This window comes from Corvus moneduloides, chromosome 15, assembly GCF_009650955.1.
Source record: "Corvus moneduloides isolate bCorMon1 chromosome 15, bCorMon1.pri, whole genome shotgun sequence".
Lineage (NCBI taxonomy): Eukaryota > Metazoa > Chordata > Aves > Passeriformes > Corvidae > Corvus > Corvus moneduloides.
Window position 1 is genome coordinate 15,510,566 of NC_045490.1, and position 12,716 is coordinate 15,523,281.

Consider the following 12,716-nt stretch of genomic DNA (forward strand, 5'->3'; position numbering starts at 1 on the left):
GCAGCTCCTGTGGGTGACTGCCTGGATGCAGAGACACAGCACAATGTCACCACTGTGCCCCACACCACAGGACAGGGTCAAAGTCTCTCTAATTAAAGTCCTAAATACAACATTGCTGCCCCAAACCAGACTGACCACGGGTGCCCACAGCAGCCAGAGAGGTACCAGCAGGAATAATGTGTCCCAAAATCCTCAGTGTTGCCTGGACTCCAAACATTTAACAGGTGTTTGAGAGTCTTCATCAGTAACCTGGTACTTGTTCCACCAGGCTGATCCCTCTCCACACAGCTGAAGTGGGAAGAAAGGCACAGCATCCTCCAGGCAGGAAGCACACAGGACTCTCCTGAGGATTCCCTTTCACAGAAAGTTAAGAATCATTTCAGCAACAGTATTGCAATTTTTTAGGGAAAACATAGGTAAAAATGAACTGGTGGGCAACACCAATTCTATAATCAACTCAGAAGCAAATCGCAGACAGATTTTGAAGACTCACCAATGGAGTCAAGACAAGACCAGCTTTAAAACACTCAGTTTTCTGCCTCATTTTAACCACGCCCATGTTTACTGAAAATGCTCCCTTTTACCAGTGACAACAAAGGAGATTTGAACCAATGGCTACATTGTCATTTCTACCTGAAAGACAAAATTAAGGTCTTAGAAAAAGAAGTAAATCACAAATAGAAAGGTAAAAATCTAATTAAGAGCTCCAGAAATCTATCAATCATAAGATTAAAAACATATATTGCAGCCATCAAACAGACGGTGTAAAAGTGAAATACAAAAATTTATTCTGACAGAGACAACTGTCAGACCAGATTCAGTTGCAAGGGAAAAAAAAAAGCTGAAAATAACTGGCAGAGGTAAGAATCAGCCTCTTAAATTCTCTTTTCTGTGGAGATGGCCTTCAACTCAATCTAAAATTTACTGAGTACAGAGCACAGACCTGTTCCCCTTATCTTTGATGTATTTAATACCATTAGACAAACTGTCAGTAGCTTACAAGGCCATCTGCTAATGGGGAAGAAGCAGTTCTTGCCATTGATGAGATCCATTCAAGATCTTAAATGATGATATATCTGACTGAAAACAGATTTGGAAAAAAAGCATTACAGATCTCTGGAGAAAAGACTTGAAAAATACTGAAAACAGAGCAGCTTGGGCCATACTGCAACCCAAATATGTCTGGAGCCTTGTCTTTTCTTATCCTGAAAATTACTTAAACAAACAAAAAAGTATAATTCACATAGCTTTACACTAGCAAACAAAACCTGTTAGTGAACATAAGAGGGATGGGAGCCACAACAACAGTCCTAGATCAAAATCCATATCACGTTATGCTAAAGCACTTGAATCAATGAGAAATTCCAGAAGCTTCCTGTGACCTCAGCAGCAGAAAGGAGCCAAGGACAGGAGCTCATTTCCACCAGCCCATCCCTCAGATCTCACAAGAGATAATAAAATTGACCTCTATTATAACGTTTTCTGAACAGCACTGCTCCCCTCTACACCCCTGTAACAGGAATGTACACACAGACAACCACCTGAAGAAACCTTTGCCACACATCCCTTGTAGTCAGTCACGCCCCATGATGTTGCCAACATTATTTTTCTTGAAAAAACTTTGCCCTTTGAGGGTCACTTTGGCTTTGCTCCTCCAACTTCTCTTCCTTCCTCACCTGAAGTTAGGTAAACTTGCTGTCTCACCCCGAGGAGGACAAAACATCATTGTTTCATCTTGCAGGAGTGGAAAATAAGCAGGAAAAGAAAATCCCCCTCAGAGAGCTGTAGCACCCACCACAAGATGTGGGAGTGGATTCCTACAGGTGCTCACAGCGACACTGGGAAATCAAGCATGAGGGGCACCACACAAATTTTATCAACAGTTTTGGGAAAATTAAGCTTCAAGTCATTTGAGCTGTTAGTTCCTGGGAGGGAAGACATCCTGATTTAAGCCTTCTGAATAGGATCTCCAGTAAACAAGTTCCCTTCTTGACACGCAGTCACTGAAATTACTTGCTGAACACCCTTACTAGACTAAGGTCTATTATCATTATCCCCAAGCATCTTGTAAGATTTCTGTGAAAAAATCATTTTTCTCTGCTCTGTGGAAGTTGAGGAATAGCCTAAATACTCCTGGAAACAGAAAACAAGTATCAGATGTCAATGTCCATGCAGGACAAGTTACTTTTGTTTTAAACACAACTGGAAGTGCTTATACACTAGCAATGACTTTCCAAAAGACTACAGTTCTCACTATAAAGGTCAAATTGCATTGTACAACACAAGGAGTTTTACACAATTACTATACCAATAAAAGAGTATTAGGATTTGCTTATTTTTGGCCTGACATCCCTACAGGTAATCTATACCTGTATCCTTTGCTACATGCTTCCCCAAATCCACACAATGCACAAATTCCAGGGATATAAAAACAATACTCATCATCTGTATTCTAGGACTTCCTAAAAGGCAACAGCTGCTCTTTAGAGGAGCAATTTTCCTTTGGCCTAATTCTTTTGCATGAATCAATACTCAGCTGCAAAAGTAAGAATACGAATAAAAGTAAATAGTCTCAGAGAAGCTCATTAAAAAGTTTTGCAGGAAGTAGCCTGGTCTCTTTCATCTCAAAATCTAATCCAAATTTGTGCAAATAAATACAAGCAACATGACAATGACCACTACTTGCTTCTGTAGCTACCAATTTACAACAGCCAATTTCACCCTCCTTCCTGCTCCCATCACTTCAAAACTATGTAACAAATTTAATAGCACCAGACTGACCCTACCCAAGTTCATGCCAATGCCCACTCAAGCATTACGAGTCAGAGTTACCTTAGTAAAGGGAAGTATCCCCATTCAATTAGGGAATTCAGTCAAGCTTTCCCAGGATCAGTCCCTCCAAGAGCAAGCTTTTCCAAGCCAAAGCCATGTACATCCACTTACTGACACATGACCTAGGGAAAAAAATATCTGCAAAATGCTCCATGCAAGGTTTTGGAGACTATTACTACAAACAAATGAGTGATAATCCCCAGTGGGAAGAACTCTAGAAAGACAGAATGTCAATGGAAGAGTCGTGTAATTATATTTGCATGTGTTTAACATTGCCTTCTGCAGGAATATGGAAGCGTTCAAGACAGGAGCTTAGATTTAATGTGGAGACAGAATTGAGGAAGTTGAAGACTTATTACAAGCCAGTGCAACTTCAGCAGCTACACACACCTAGGCCAAAACCACCATAATAATGTATTTGTGTAACAGAAACCCCAGACCACATGAAAACTCAGGAGTAAGCAGATGACTAAGCTTCTGAATTGCACCTAAATGCGGACACACTCAATTTAGCTGCTCAGACAAAGCACAGAACAGATTAGTCTTGCAAGCTTTATCAATTTAGCAAGGTAAAGAATCCTTCAAATGAAGGCCAAAACAAAGCAATGACTAACAGAGGAGAGCTATCAATTAGAGAAGAACCTAAGCCAGCAAACAAACTCATCAGGAACTCAAACATGGTTAAATTCTCCACAGAAGCTTTTATACATATATAATGTGCTGCTATCAGACAGGGAGATAACCTGGCATGAATGGGAGGAAAAGCCCAAAGGTTCACGCTTCACCTTCAAACAGAAAGCAGACACTGACCCAGAAGACTTCTGAGCAGTTTCTCCGTACCATTTGTTCCTTTCAGAGCTGAGGAACACAACTGCCAGGCAGGTGACTTTGATCTGCTCACTGCATTTATGCATCATCTCAAACTAAATGTGACTGTCAGCATTATTAAGTGTTATAAAGAGCCACATGTATAACATTTTACATATATAGAAAACATTTCCACTGAAGGAAATTTTATAAATACTCACATCCAAGAACTGAAGGATTAATAGAGTTTGAGGAAGCAATCCTAAGGAATGTTTCAGAAAGGTAAAATATCTGGGATTCTCATGGATGTATTTACATATCCTTAAATTTTCTTCCTTTATTAGGTCAAAATGTCTTATCAGTTGCACAGCTAAAATAAGAGAATCGCTGTGCCCAGAACAGGAATTATCTAACAAATTACTAAGGTTTTTTTAGAACACAAAAATTCTATCAACTTCTATTTTTGGTAAGGTGCTAAGTTGCTTCACAAGTATGAAATGGATCAATAAATACAACAACCACAAGGTCAGCTCCACCATCCTGCTCAAGGGCCTCTGTGGAGCATCATATTTGGTAATTTGAGGAAAAGTCTTCGACCTATTTTCACGTCTCTCCTCCTGTGTGAGAGGATGGCTATTCTGAGGATTCCTTCTCCAGAATAAAGATAATTGGAAGTTACTCCTGGAAGTGACAAGGGATTTGCTTCACCACTTATTTTCTCCAGACTGAGTAATTCCACTGTGCAGAAGGACAGTTTTAACCTCTTTTTAGCCCTTCATGAGAGCTGAGCCAAAGCTTCCATCTCAACCACACAATTAGAAGACTATCATAGAATGTAATAACAAAGTAAGAACTGCAACACAAACCTAACACCACTTGCTATATTTGCAAAGCTACTATTAAAGATGAATTTGTGTAAAAAAAAAATAAAAGTATGGGATTGTTTTATAACTCTGTTCCTGTGATCACAGGTTAATCTGTGAATTTCCTTCAAAGTAGAAATCACAGGTATAAACCTACACCTTCAAAGTCTTCAGAAAAAGAAAAGCATGCATCTCATTTCTCATGAAGAATCAGTAATCAAAGCTAGTTCATTTAATAGAACTTCTCAATAAGAAATTCTTTTTCCCCTAAAGATATTTCCCATTGTTTCCTTAATGTTATATTTTCAGTTTTCCTGGGTTTCATATTAACACAAATTTGAATAATATTTAACTTGGCTCCACTAGCCCAAACAATCTGTAACATTTGTCCAAACATAACTCTAAAAGCTTGGTGGCAAAATATTTTAAGTGGTGCCATTAGATCTCTTACTAATCAAAGCAAAAAGTTTCCGACTTGAACAGGTATGCTGAATTTTTAGCTCAGGAGAATGCAGAGAGAAATAAATGCCTTTCCAGAGCACAACAGCTTAAAAAGGCACTTTGTGTGTGGCCATCAAGAAACTTATTAAAATTATTTTCCCAACATATAAACATTTCTCCGAGACTAAAAATATTTTTGTCATTTCAGATACAATCAATTCGGTCTTATTTACAAGCTAAACATACAAGTAAAGAAGATTACACATCAACCCACTGTTATGTCATAAATAGTTACAGGTTGCTGTGGACCACAGGGAAAAATGAGATACTCTGATATATCCTGTGGTGACTGATGTTTCACCTATGAGCAGAATTTAGACGCGAGAATAGAGATTTTTCTCTCTAGTGCTTACATTAGAAAATCCAAGTTAGTGCAATGAGTAGAAATCTAGATTTGAAGGAACTGATACAAGCTTTAAAATACAGTTGTAATGAAGATGCTGGTGAACACTGTAAGAAGAGTGAAAGGCTCACAATGGACTAGCAGAATGAAAACTGAAAACAGTATTTAAAGTATGGATTTAAGTGTTACTACATGACCTCCTGTATCCTATTTCCACAAGGTTTCAGCCACTGAATGATCCAACAATACACTATTTATATATGTAAAAACACCCAAACAAACCATCCAACACAGCTACATTTCACATTTATCAGTGGTGGTATCTCTGAGGTTAAATCCTCAAACTGAATATTGTGAAATCACTACCATTGTTCTTTTTGCAGCCATTAATCTAAAACTTAAATCTGTAAATAACACCAAAAAGAACAAGACCAACACAGTGATTATGCTCTCCTTCATTCTTTTTAACACTTAACACGCCAAGACCAAGAGCCTTTTTCTTCTGGCTCAGCTTTCTGCAGAAGGCAAGGAAAGTTCACATCTCTGTGATGGTTCTCGCAAATGAAACCCAGTAACTACATGAACTCAGCCCCCCCTAGAACTTCAGCTATAACAAATTACCATTTATGAAATGATTCTCCGGTGGCCAACTAACCTTGTGCCTATGAATCATTTTAAGCTGTAACTTAAAAGTTTAATTCTAGCCTTTACCTCTTTAAACCACTCAAGCACCTCACCAGCGAAGCACGCGAACCTCCGGTGTTATCGCACATACTCCGACTGGCTTGGAACGCTCCCCTGGTACTGGTTTGTTTTGGGGTTTGTCGTTTCAGGGTTAGGGGTTTTTTGGCTCTGAAATGCCAGGTTGCTACCCATCAATTTTAGAGTACTCAGTTTCAGGCACAGCAGTTAAGGTTTCTATGGCACTGACATCTGAAAGCTATTGCTCACGCAGCTGAGGTTAAAAGGAGGGCTGATATGGCCACAAAACATTAAAGGTGATAGAATAGTGTAGTAAGAAAGCAGCACATTGCTATCATTTAAGAGCTCTCAGCACTATAAAATGCATCTAGAAACAGCCAAGGATCCTATAAAATTTCATTCTGGGACAGAGCTTAGCCTTTAGGAGTGCTCTTTGCACAGAAACTTTGTTTGCTTAGTAACCTCATCCAGCTTTCTTCCTCGGAGGAAAAACTGCCTGAGAATTTGTAGTTTCCCCAAGTCTATGACCCAGAAGGAAATAAAACAGGAAATCAAGCCATACAATCTACAGCATTTGCTTACAAGTTCAAAAACATTTTAAGTTATGGGCTAATCCACAGAAGGCGCAACTGACTGCACTCTCCTGGGGTCAGCCCTGGAGCGCCGTGCGGAGCCCGGCTGAAGCTCTGTTTAACATTCCTCTCTGGACATGTCCCTATCTAGCACCGGGCACTCTCTGAGATGTGCCATCTGCTATGCATTAAGACACGTCAGAGACGCCGTCCCCTGCACCGGGCGAGTGCCAGAACTCTATCAGAAAACTCAAGTTTGCTTTCAGCTTTCTCCTTAGGAACTCGCCAAGCAAGTAAAAACAGTCAGCTAAAAAACTCCCGAGAACTTACAATACAGAGGATTTGCTATTCATTATCCTCCGTGCTCCCCACAGCGTTACATTGCTATCATAAACCCTGAAGCAGATTAAAAATTGAATAACCAGCTTCCCCGCAGCAGTTTAAAACAGAAGTTAGAGGCTGTTTAATGTGACTTCTCCATTTGAATTAGTTTATGGAAGCAGTCGGTTTTCCATGGTGATGAAATCACCATGCTGAGAAAGTAAGGAGACACTGCTACCAGCCGCCAGGTGAAAACATCCAGGTTTCTAATTGCACATTAAATTGGTGTTTGCACTGACAGTGATCACAGCCGGGAGCACTCCAGGTACAGCTCCGAACTCCATTTCAAGCAAGTCACTGCAAAACCCGATCAGGCGGCAGCTGAAACTTAACGTGAAACTCTGAAACCGATCGTTTGTACAAAGGCACAGCGGCAGGATCGCTGGAACTCCTGAAAAGCTCCTCCCCTTCCCTCCTGAAAACATTAATCCGTGTTGGATTGCTGAAACTCCTGTTACCAAGTACTCTGCACTGGTAGGCAGGTGTTGGGAAACTCGTCCCAGGTGTTCCTACAAGTGCTCGAGAAGCCCTTAACGGCTTTTACTTACAGTCTCTCTGCATTCCTGGGAATATCCCTCGGTACAGTTTTGAGTCCCAGTCCATGACAATCCACGTTGGAAGCAATACACGTACACTTATGCGGGCATCCTCCAACAGGCATCCAACTCAAGGAGCTCCAAAAGCTCAGGATCGTTCCAAGGCACAGGAACGCACTTCTTCCACCAGACAACATGGTTCTTGATCGCTTCAGTGGGTATAAAAGTGAGCGCGAGCAGCCGGCCCTTAAAGATGAAATGCCTCTAAGAAGAAAGGGAAAAGAAAACAAGAGGCTCTTAGTACAGCCCAAGGGAACCCACCACTGCCATCATCGCCGGAGCACCAGCAAAGCTTCAAAGGCGCCCGAGAAGGTCACGTTAGGTGGAAGAAGGTGGGGAATTGCCTTTCGGGCTCGGGTTTCTTTCTGTTATCTACGAACGGTACCAGAAGGCAGATAGTTTAACAGAGCTCGAGCCAGATGCGTCCTCAGATGAAAGAGAACCCGGGAGCGGAGGCAAACACACACAAAACATCCATCAGAAGCGGCGGCAACCTCCAAAACAGCCTCCTCCGCTCTGCACCGCCCCACCTGGGCCGGGCAGGTAACCCGCGGAGGGGACGGCCGGGGCTTCGCAGCGACCCCTCCGCCGCGGGCCCGCCCCCGCCGCGGGCTGTGCCGGAGCCGTGCCGGGCTGTGCCGGAGCCGTGCCGGGCTGTGCCGGAGCCGTGCCGGGCTGTGCCGAGCCGTGCCGGGCTGTGCCGGAGCAGCGCTGCCGCTGCCGAGCCGAGCGCGGAGCGGGGATGGAGCGGGGCGCGCCCCCCCCGCCGCGCCATTGGCCGCCGCGCCTGACGTCACCGCCCGCTCGGCCCGGGCCGCGCAGCGCCGCGAGTTCGGGACCCGCGGGCACCGGGAGAGGGACCGGGAAAGGGACAGGCACGGGGACCGGCACAGGGACAGCGCGGAGGGAGGCCGGCCCGGGGGCAGCGCGGAGGGCGCTCGGCAGCGCCTCGCAGCCCCTTTCTCCCCTCCCCGCCCGGCTCCGCGGGCGGGAGGACGCGGCTCCCGGAGCGGGGGCGAATTCGCCCCCGGCCCCGGTTTGGGAAGGAATACGCGGGCTGGAGCACGGGAACGGGTGCGCAGCGGCCCCGCGCTGCCCCTCCGGCCGGGGGGGGGGGGTGCTCCGCCGCCTTTTGTTCCCCGCGTTCGCTCTCCCCGAGTACCCCCTGGCGGCGGCTGCTCGGCCGGGGACACCGGGGCTGCTCGGCCGGGGACACCGGGGCTGCTGCCGCTCCCCACCGCAGACCGGCACCAGGACTCCGCTGGGCTTGGAGCGCTGAAGTTCAGCACCAAGTTGAAACTTAGAAAATGTTGATAATTAAGACAAAACAGGGTCTCTGCGCATGGTAATTCTGTTCCGATTTGATGCTGTTTAAGGCTCAGATATTTTACCTAAAGAGGGCCAAAAAAGGGAGCACACCCTGAAAGTCCTAGAGCACTGGGAAAATGGCAAGTCCTGGCACAAGGCATTTTTTTAAGGTAAGTCTTGGCCCCTTAGCAGAAAGGGTCTCCCGGTAGCAACACCATACACACAGTGACCTCCTGACCCAAAATAAAGCTGGTGTATGCACATCATGAACATCTGCCTGTTTCAATAAACCTTGTTTCTTATTCTGCAGACTTAAAAATAGTTCAAAAGACAGGTTTATGACTAACCTACTTGGGAACACAGATAATCTGTTCTTTATCTACATCACAAACTTGTGGTCCATGACTATGGATCCTAGGCTCTGATCCTGTGGGTAGGGAAGTTTGCAACAAGGATCATGGTCAGCATTACCACAAAAGCCTCACAATGCTCCAAAGATTTGACATGGCTAAGTTACAGCAGGACTCAGGTTCTCAGGTTGCACCCAATATATGTTCTCAGGTTTTTTTTCTACAAACATTTAGTATTTTAAGTGAAGGGCTTGTAGGAAAAATACCACTGTAAGATGTTCACCACAAGCTATGGGCGTGGCCTCCCAGTGTGCAGTAACACATCCTAAATACCTGTTCATTTCTGGCAATGTTTTCTTCATATTTTGATTACTGATGTTTGGAATTACCTGAGGCATTCCTGCCCTCCTGGATAGCTGCATTTGCCCAAACCAGTGAAGTGTCCTCCTTCACAGCCAGCAAAGAAGCTACTTGTCTAGTGCCTTCTCTAACAAGCAAAGACTTGACACTCGAGTGTTTCCCTGTGAAGCCAAATTTGTCAAAGAGCTCAAGCAAGACCACAAGTTAACCTTCAACTCTCCTGGTCTTTGTCTGAAAAAGCAGGAAAGTTGTTTTTCTCGTATAATAGTGAATTATTCACATGACAAATTGTATATGTTTATAGAAACCACCTTAATCAAGCCTTGAGATTGAACCTCTCACATGAGAACTCAAAGCTCAGTAAAGTAGTCTTTATATAGCAATATTCAGCCCAAGAAGGCTCAGTGGCAAGTGACACAAGGTTTGAAAATGCCCAGAGGAACACAGCTGTCACCTCTTCAAGTGGCTGCTTTACACTGCTTCAGAAAAGACTAAAAAATGTTATCCCCCCATCTCTCCCAAATCCACAGAAACCAAAAGCTTGGGAAGGTGTGCCTCATTCTGCCTGGATTCCCAAATTAACCTCTCCTGTCCTGGATCAAAAGGCAGAGGAGAATGACTTTGACCACCAGCATGAACAGAAGAAGTGAGGGGCAAAGCCACAGAGCCCCCTCCAGCCTCACAGTGCCCAAAGCAGCAGTGATAACCAGAGGGGCCCGAACCGTGTCCCTCTCCTTTTCCCTCCTGAAAGGCCAAAGCACAGCCAGCTCCAGGCATGTCACCAGCACTCAGCACTATCTATTCTGAGGCAAGCACCCTCCGTCAAGTGTGAGCCTACAAGAGATCAGCTCTTGAACAAGGAACAGCTGGTTCAGACCAGGCAAGACAGAAATTACACTGCTTAGGAAGACAAAGTACTCAGAAAGCTCTGAAGTCTCCTCCACACAGACTTAATGGTGTACACCCTTAGCTCATTCTGACAGTGAAAATACTTTTGTTGGAACCTAACTTTCCTTGGCAGCCAGGCAACATCATTCCAAGGAAAGGCTCTTTTCCTGTTCTAGTTCACTAGCAATCATCTTCCCAGCTCTGAAGACGGCCCCAATGAGAGGCACACACCCCTCCCCTCAGGATGGGGGTACAGAAACAGTTGGATGCTCAGTAAATAAGATTACAGATAATGCAGGCATCATAGTCTGATGAATTTTTTTGTAACTGTTTATCTGTGATGAATTTCAAGTTCTAAGAAACAATGAAAAGCAAAATCCCTGAAACCTCTTTAACACTGTCATCCAAGGCAGTTGACATATTCTATGCTTCAGTGGTAATCCCTCACAGCAAAATTTCCCTGAAAGACAAGTGAACCAGATTAAATGGCAGAAAAATTGATTAGCCAAAAAGCCAAGCCTATCCTTGAAATATATTAAATTTTTATAAAAACAATGAGGCACATTTTCCTGTGTTCCAGTTAAAACAGCTCTTAAGGGGAGATGGCCATAATCTCAAGACATGGAACAGTGAAGCAGAGTGTTAACTCTGCTGGTTTTCCTTCACACACATCCTCTGGCTCCCAACAGTTGCTACAAGCTGGCAAACAAGTCACTCTTCATTCCCTTTCTGGGGCACTGGCAGAGGTCAGCACAGCTTGTGTTATACAAAACCACACAAAACTACAAATTACTGGATAATTTAAATATATAAAGTGTTTCTTCCTAGTATAAGTACAAATTTAGGCAAGTTATTTTTAGGAGTCATCTAAAGCTGGACAGCTTTTATCAGCACTATTTCCTCAAGTATTAGACACTACCAACACTTCCATACATGTAAAACCCCTTACAAACAAGATTATTATCAAAGGTGTGCTGTCTGCTCAGCAGGGATTTAAATCTTGCCTGCTGCTCCTGCAAAAAGAAATACAGTACACAGAAACATATAGTTTCTCTTAGTAAATTAGTAGTTCACTACTTAGAAGATCTCTGCATCATTTTGGAAACAGACTAATACATAAATATTTGTTTTTCAAGTAAGGAAAAAAAAAAAAAAAGCAGTTTTGCTTTTTTCCCCTTAGCATGGGATGATATTTACCAAGCAGATGTTCAGAGTATATCTACATTCAAGCAGTGCTGCCACCTAAAGTACTTCTGTAGCTGCCTTCTCTCAAGAATTTACCATCAACATCACCAGTACCTCCACCTTGCAATAGCACCCTCAATACCACTTTTAGCCTAGGAAAGCCGAGTTCTGGGAGCAGGGTGGGCAGAACCAGACCATCGCAGCAGCTGCTTGGGGAGAGGTAAGTGGGGGGGGGGGGGGGGGGGGTGGGGTGGTGGAATACCCCTTCTCTATACAATTTTGAACTTCCAACATGTTTTCCCCGAAACACGCAAGCACAAGTGTTTACAGTTAATTTCAAGATAAATCACACGGTGTGTCATGCATAACGTCACCGTGTTCCTTGTTGGAGACTTCCTGGGCAGTTGTGCACAGGCACACACTGTGCAGCAAAGTGTGACACGCCTGAGAAGCAGAGGACTCACTGCACTGGTGCTGTGCATGTGGCCTGCACATGTGCAGGAGAGCTGCTGGCCCCCAAATGCTCATAGTTTTGCATGCACAATAGTCAGTTGTCTCGCGGCCTGATGGGAACTGGTCAGCTGGATGAAGTCCTGAAATCTAAAAGTTTAAGGGCAAAAAGTAAGACCCATTAAAGGAGTCCAAGCCTGTGGCACTTTGGTTGAAGAACAGAAGACCATCACCGAAGCCCATGCTGCAGGACTACCTGCACAGCAGGGCCGAGCCTCCACCAGCAGCAGCAGTAACCAGGAGGGTGGAGAGGAAATGACTAATTTTGATCACTTCAAACGAATCAAGCCTCGAATCTTATCATAAGTCACAAGTCTCTCTGGACAGCTCAAAGAGAGCTCTCAAGCACATCAGACACATCACTTAATGCTTCCTCTCGTGATCAAACTGATGTGTGCATTTCAAACGAGCTCAGTTCAAACCCTGCCTAATTTTAAAGCCACTGATGCAACCATCGGGGAAGCAGTGACACACACCGACTTATATTTAAGTCTCCGAGTACATTGCCTAAAAAGGAC

At 44.1% G+C, this 12,716-nt stretch overlaps 1 protein-coding gene across 3 annotated transcripts in view; it reads right to left on the minus strand.

Moving 5' to 3' along the window:
* Positions 1 to 8,279, minus strand: part of SLIT3 (slit guidance ligand 3) — a 469,203-nt gene extending 460,924 nt beyond the window's left edge. For 2 of the 3 annotated variants that reach the window (XM_032124875.1, XM_032124873.1), the window contains exon 1: positions 7,550 to 8,279. In XM_032124875.1, the coding sequence (XP_031980766.1) occupies positions 7,550 to 7,734 (185 nt within the window). In that variant the 5' untranslated portion in view covers positions 7,735 to 8,279. The remainder of the gene's footprint in view (positions 1 to 7,549) is intronic. The other variant, XM_032124874.1, reaches the window with a different exon arrangement.
* Positions 8,280 to 12,716: the final 4,437 nt, after the last annotated feature.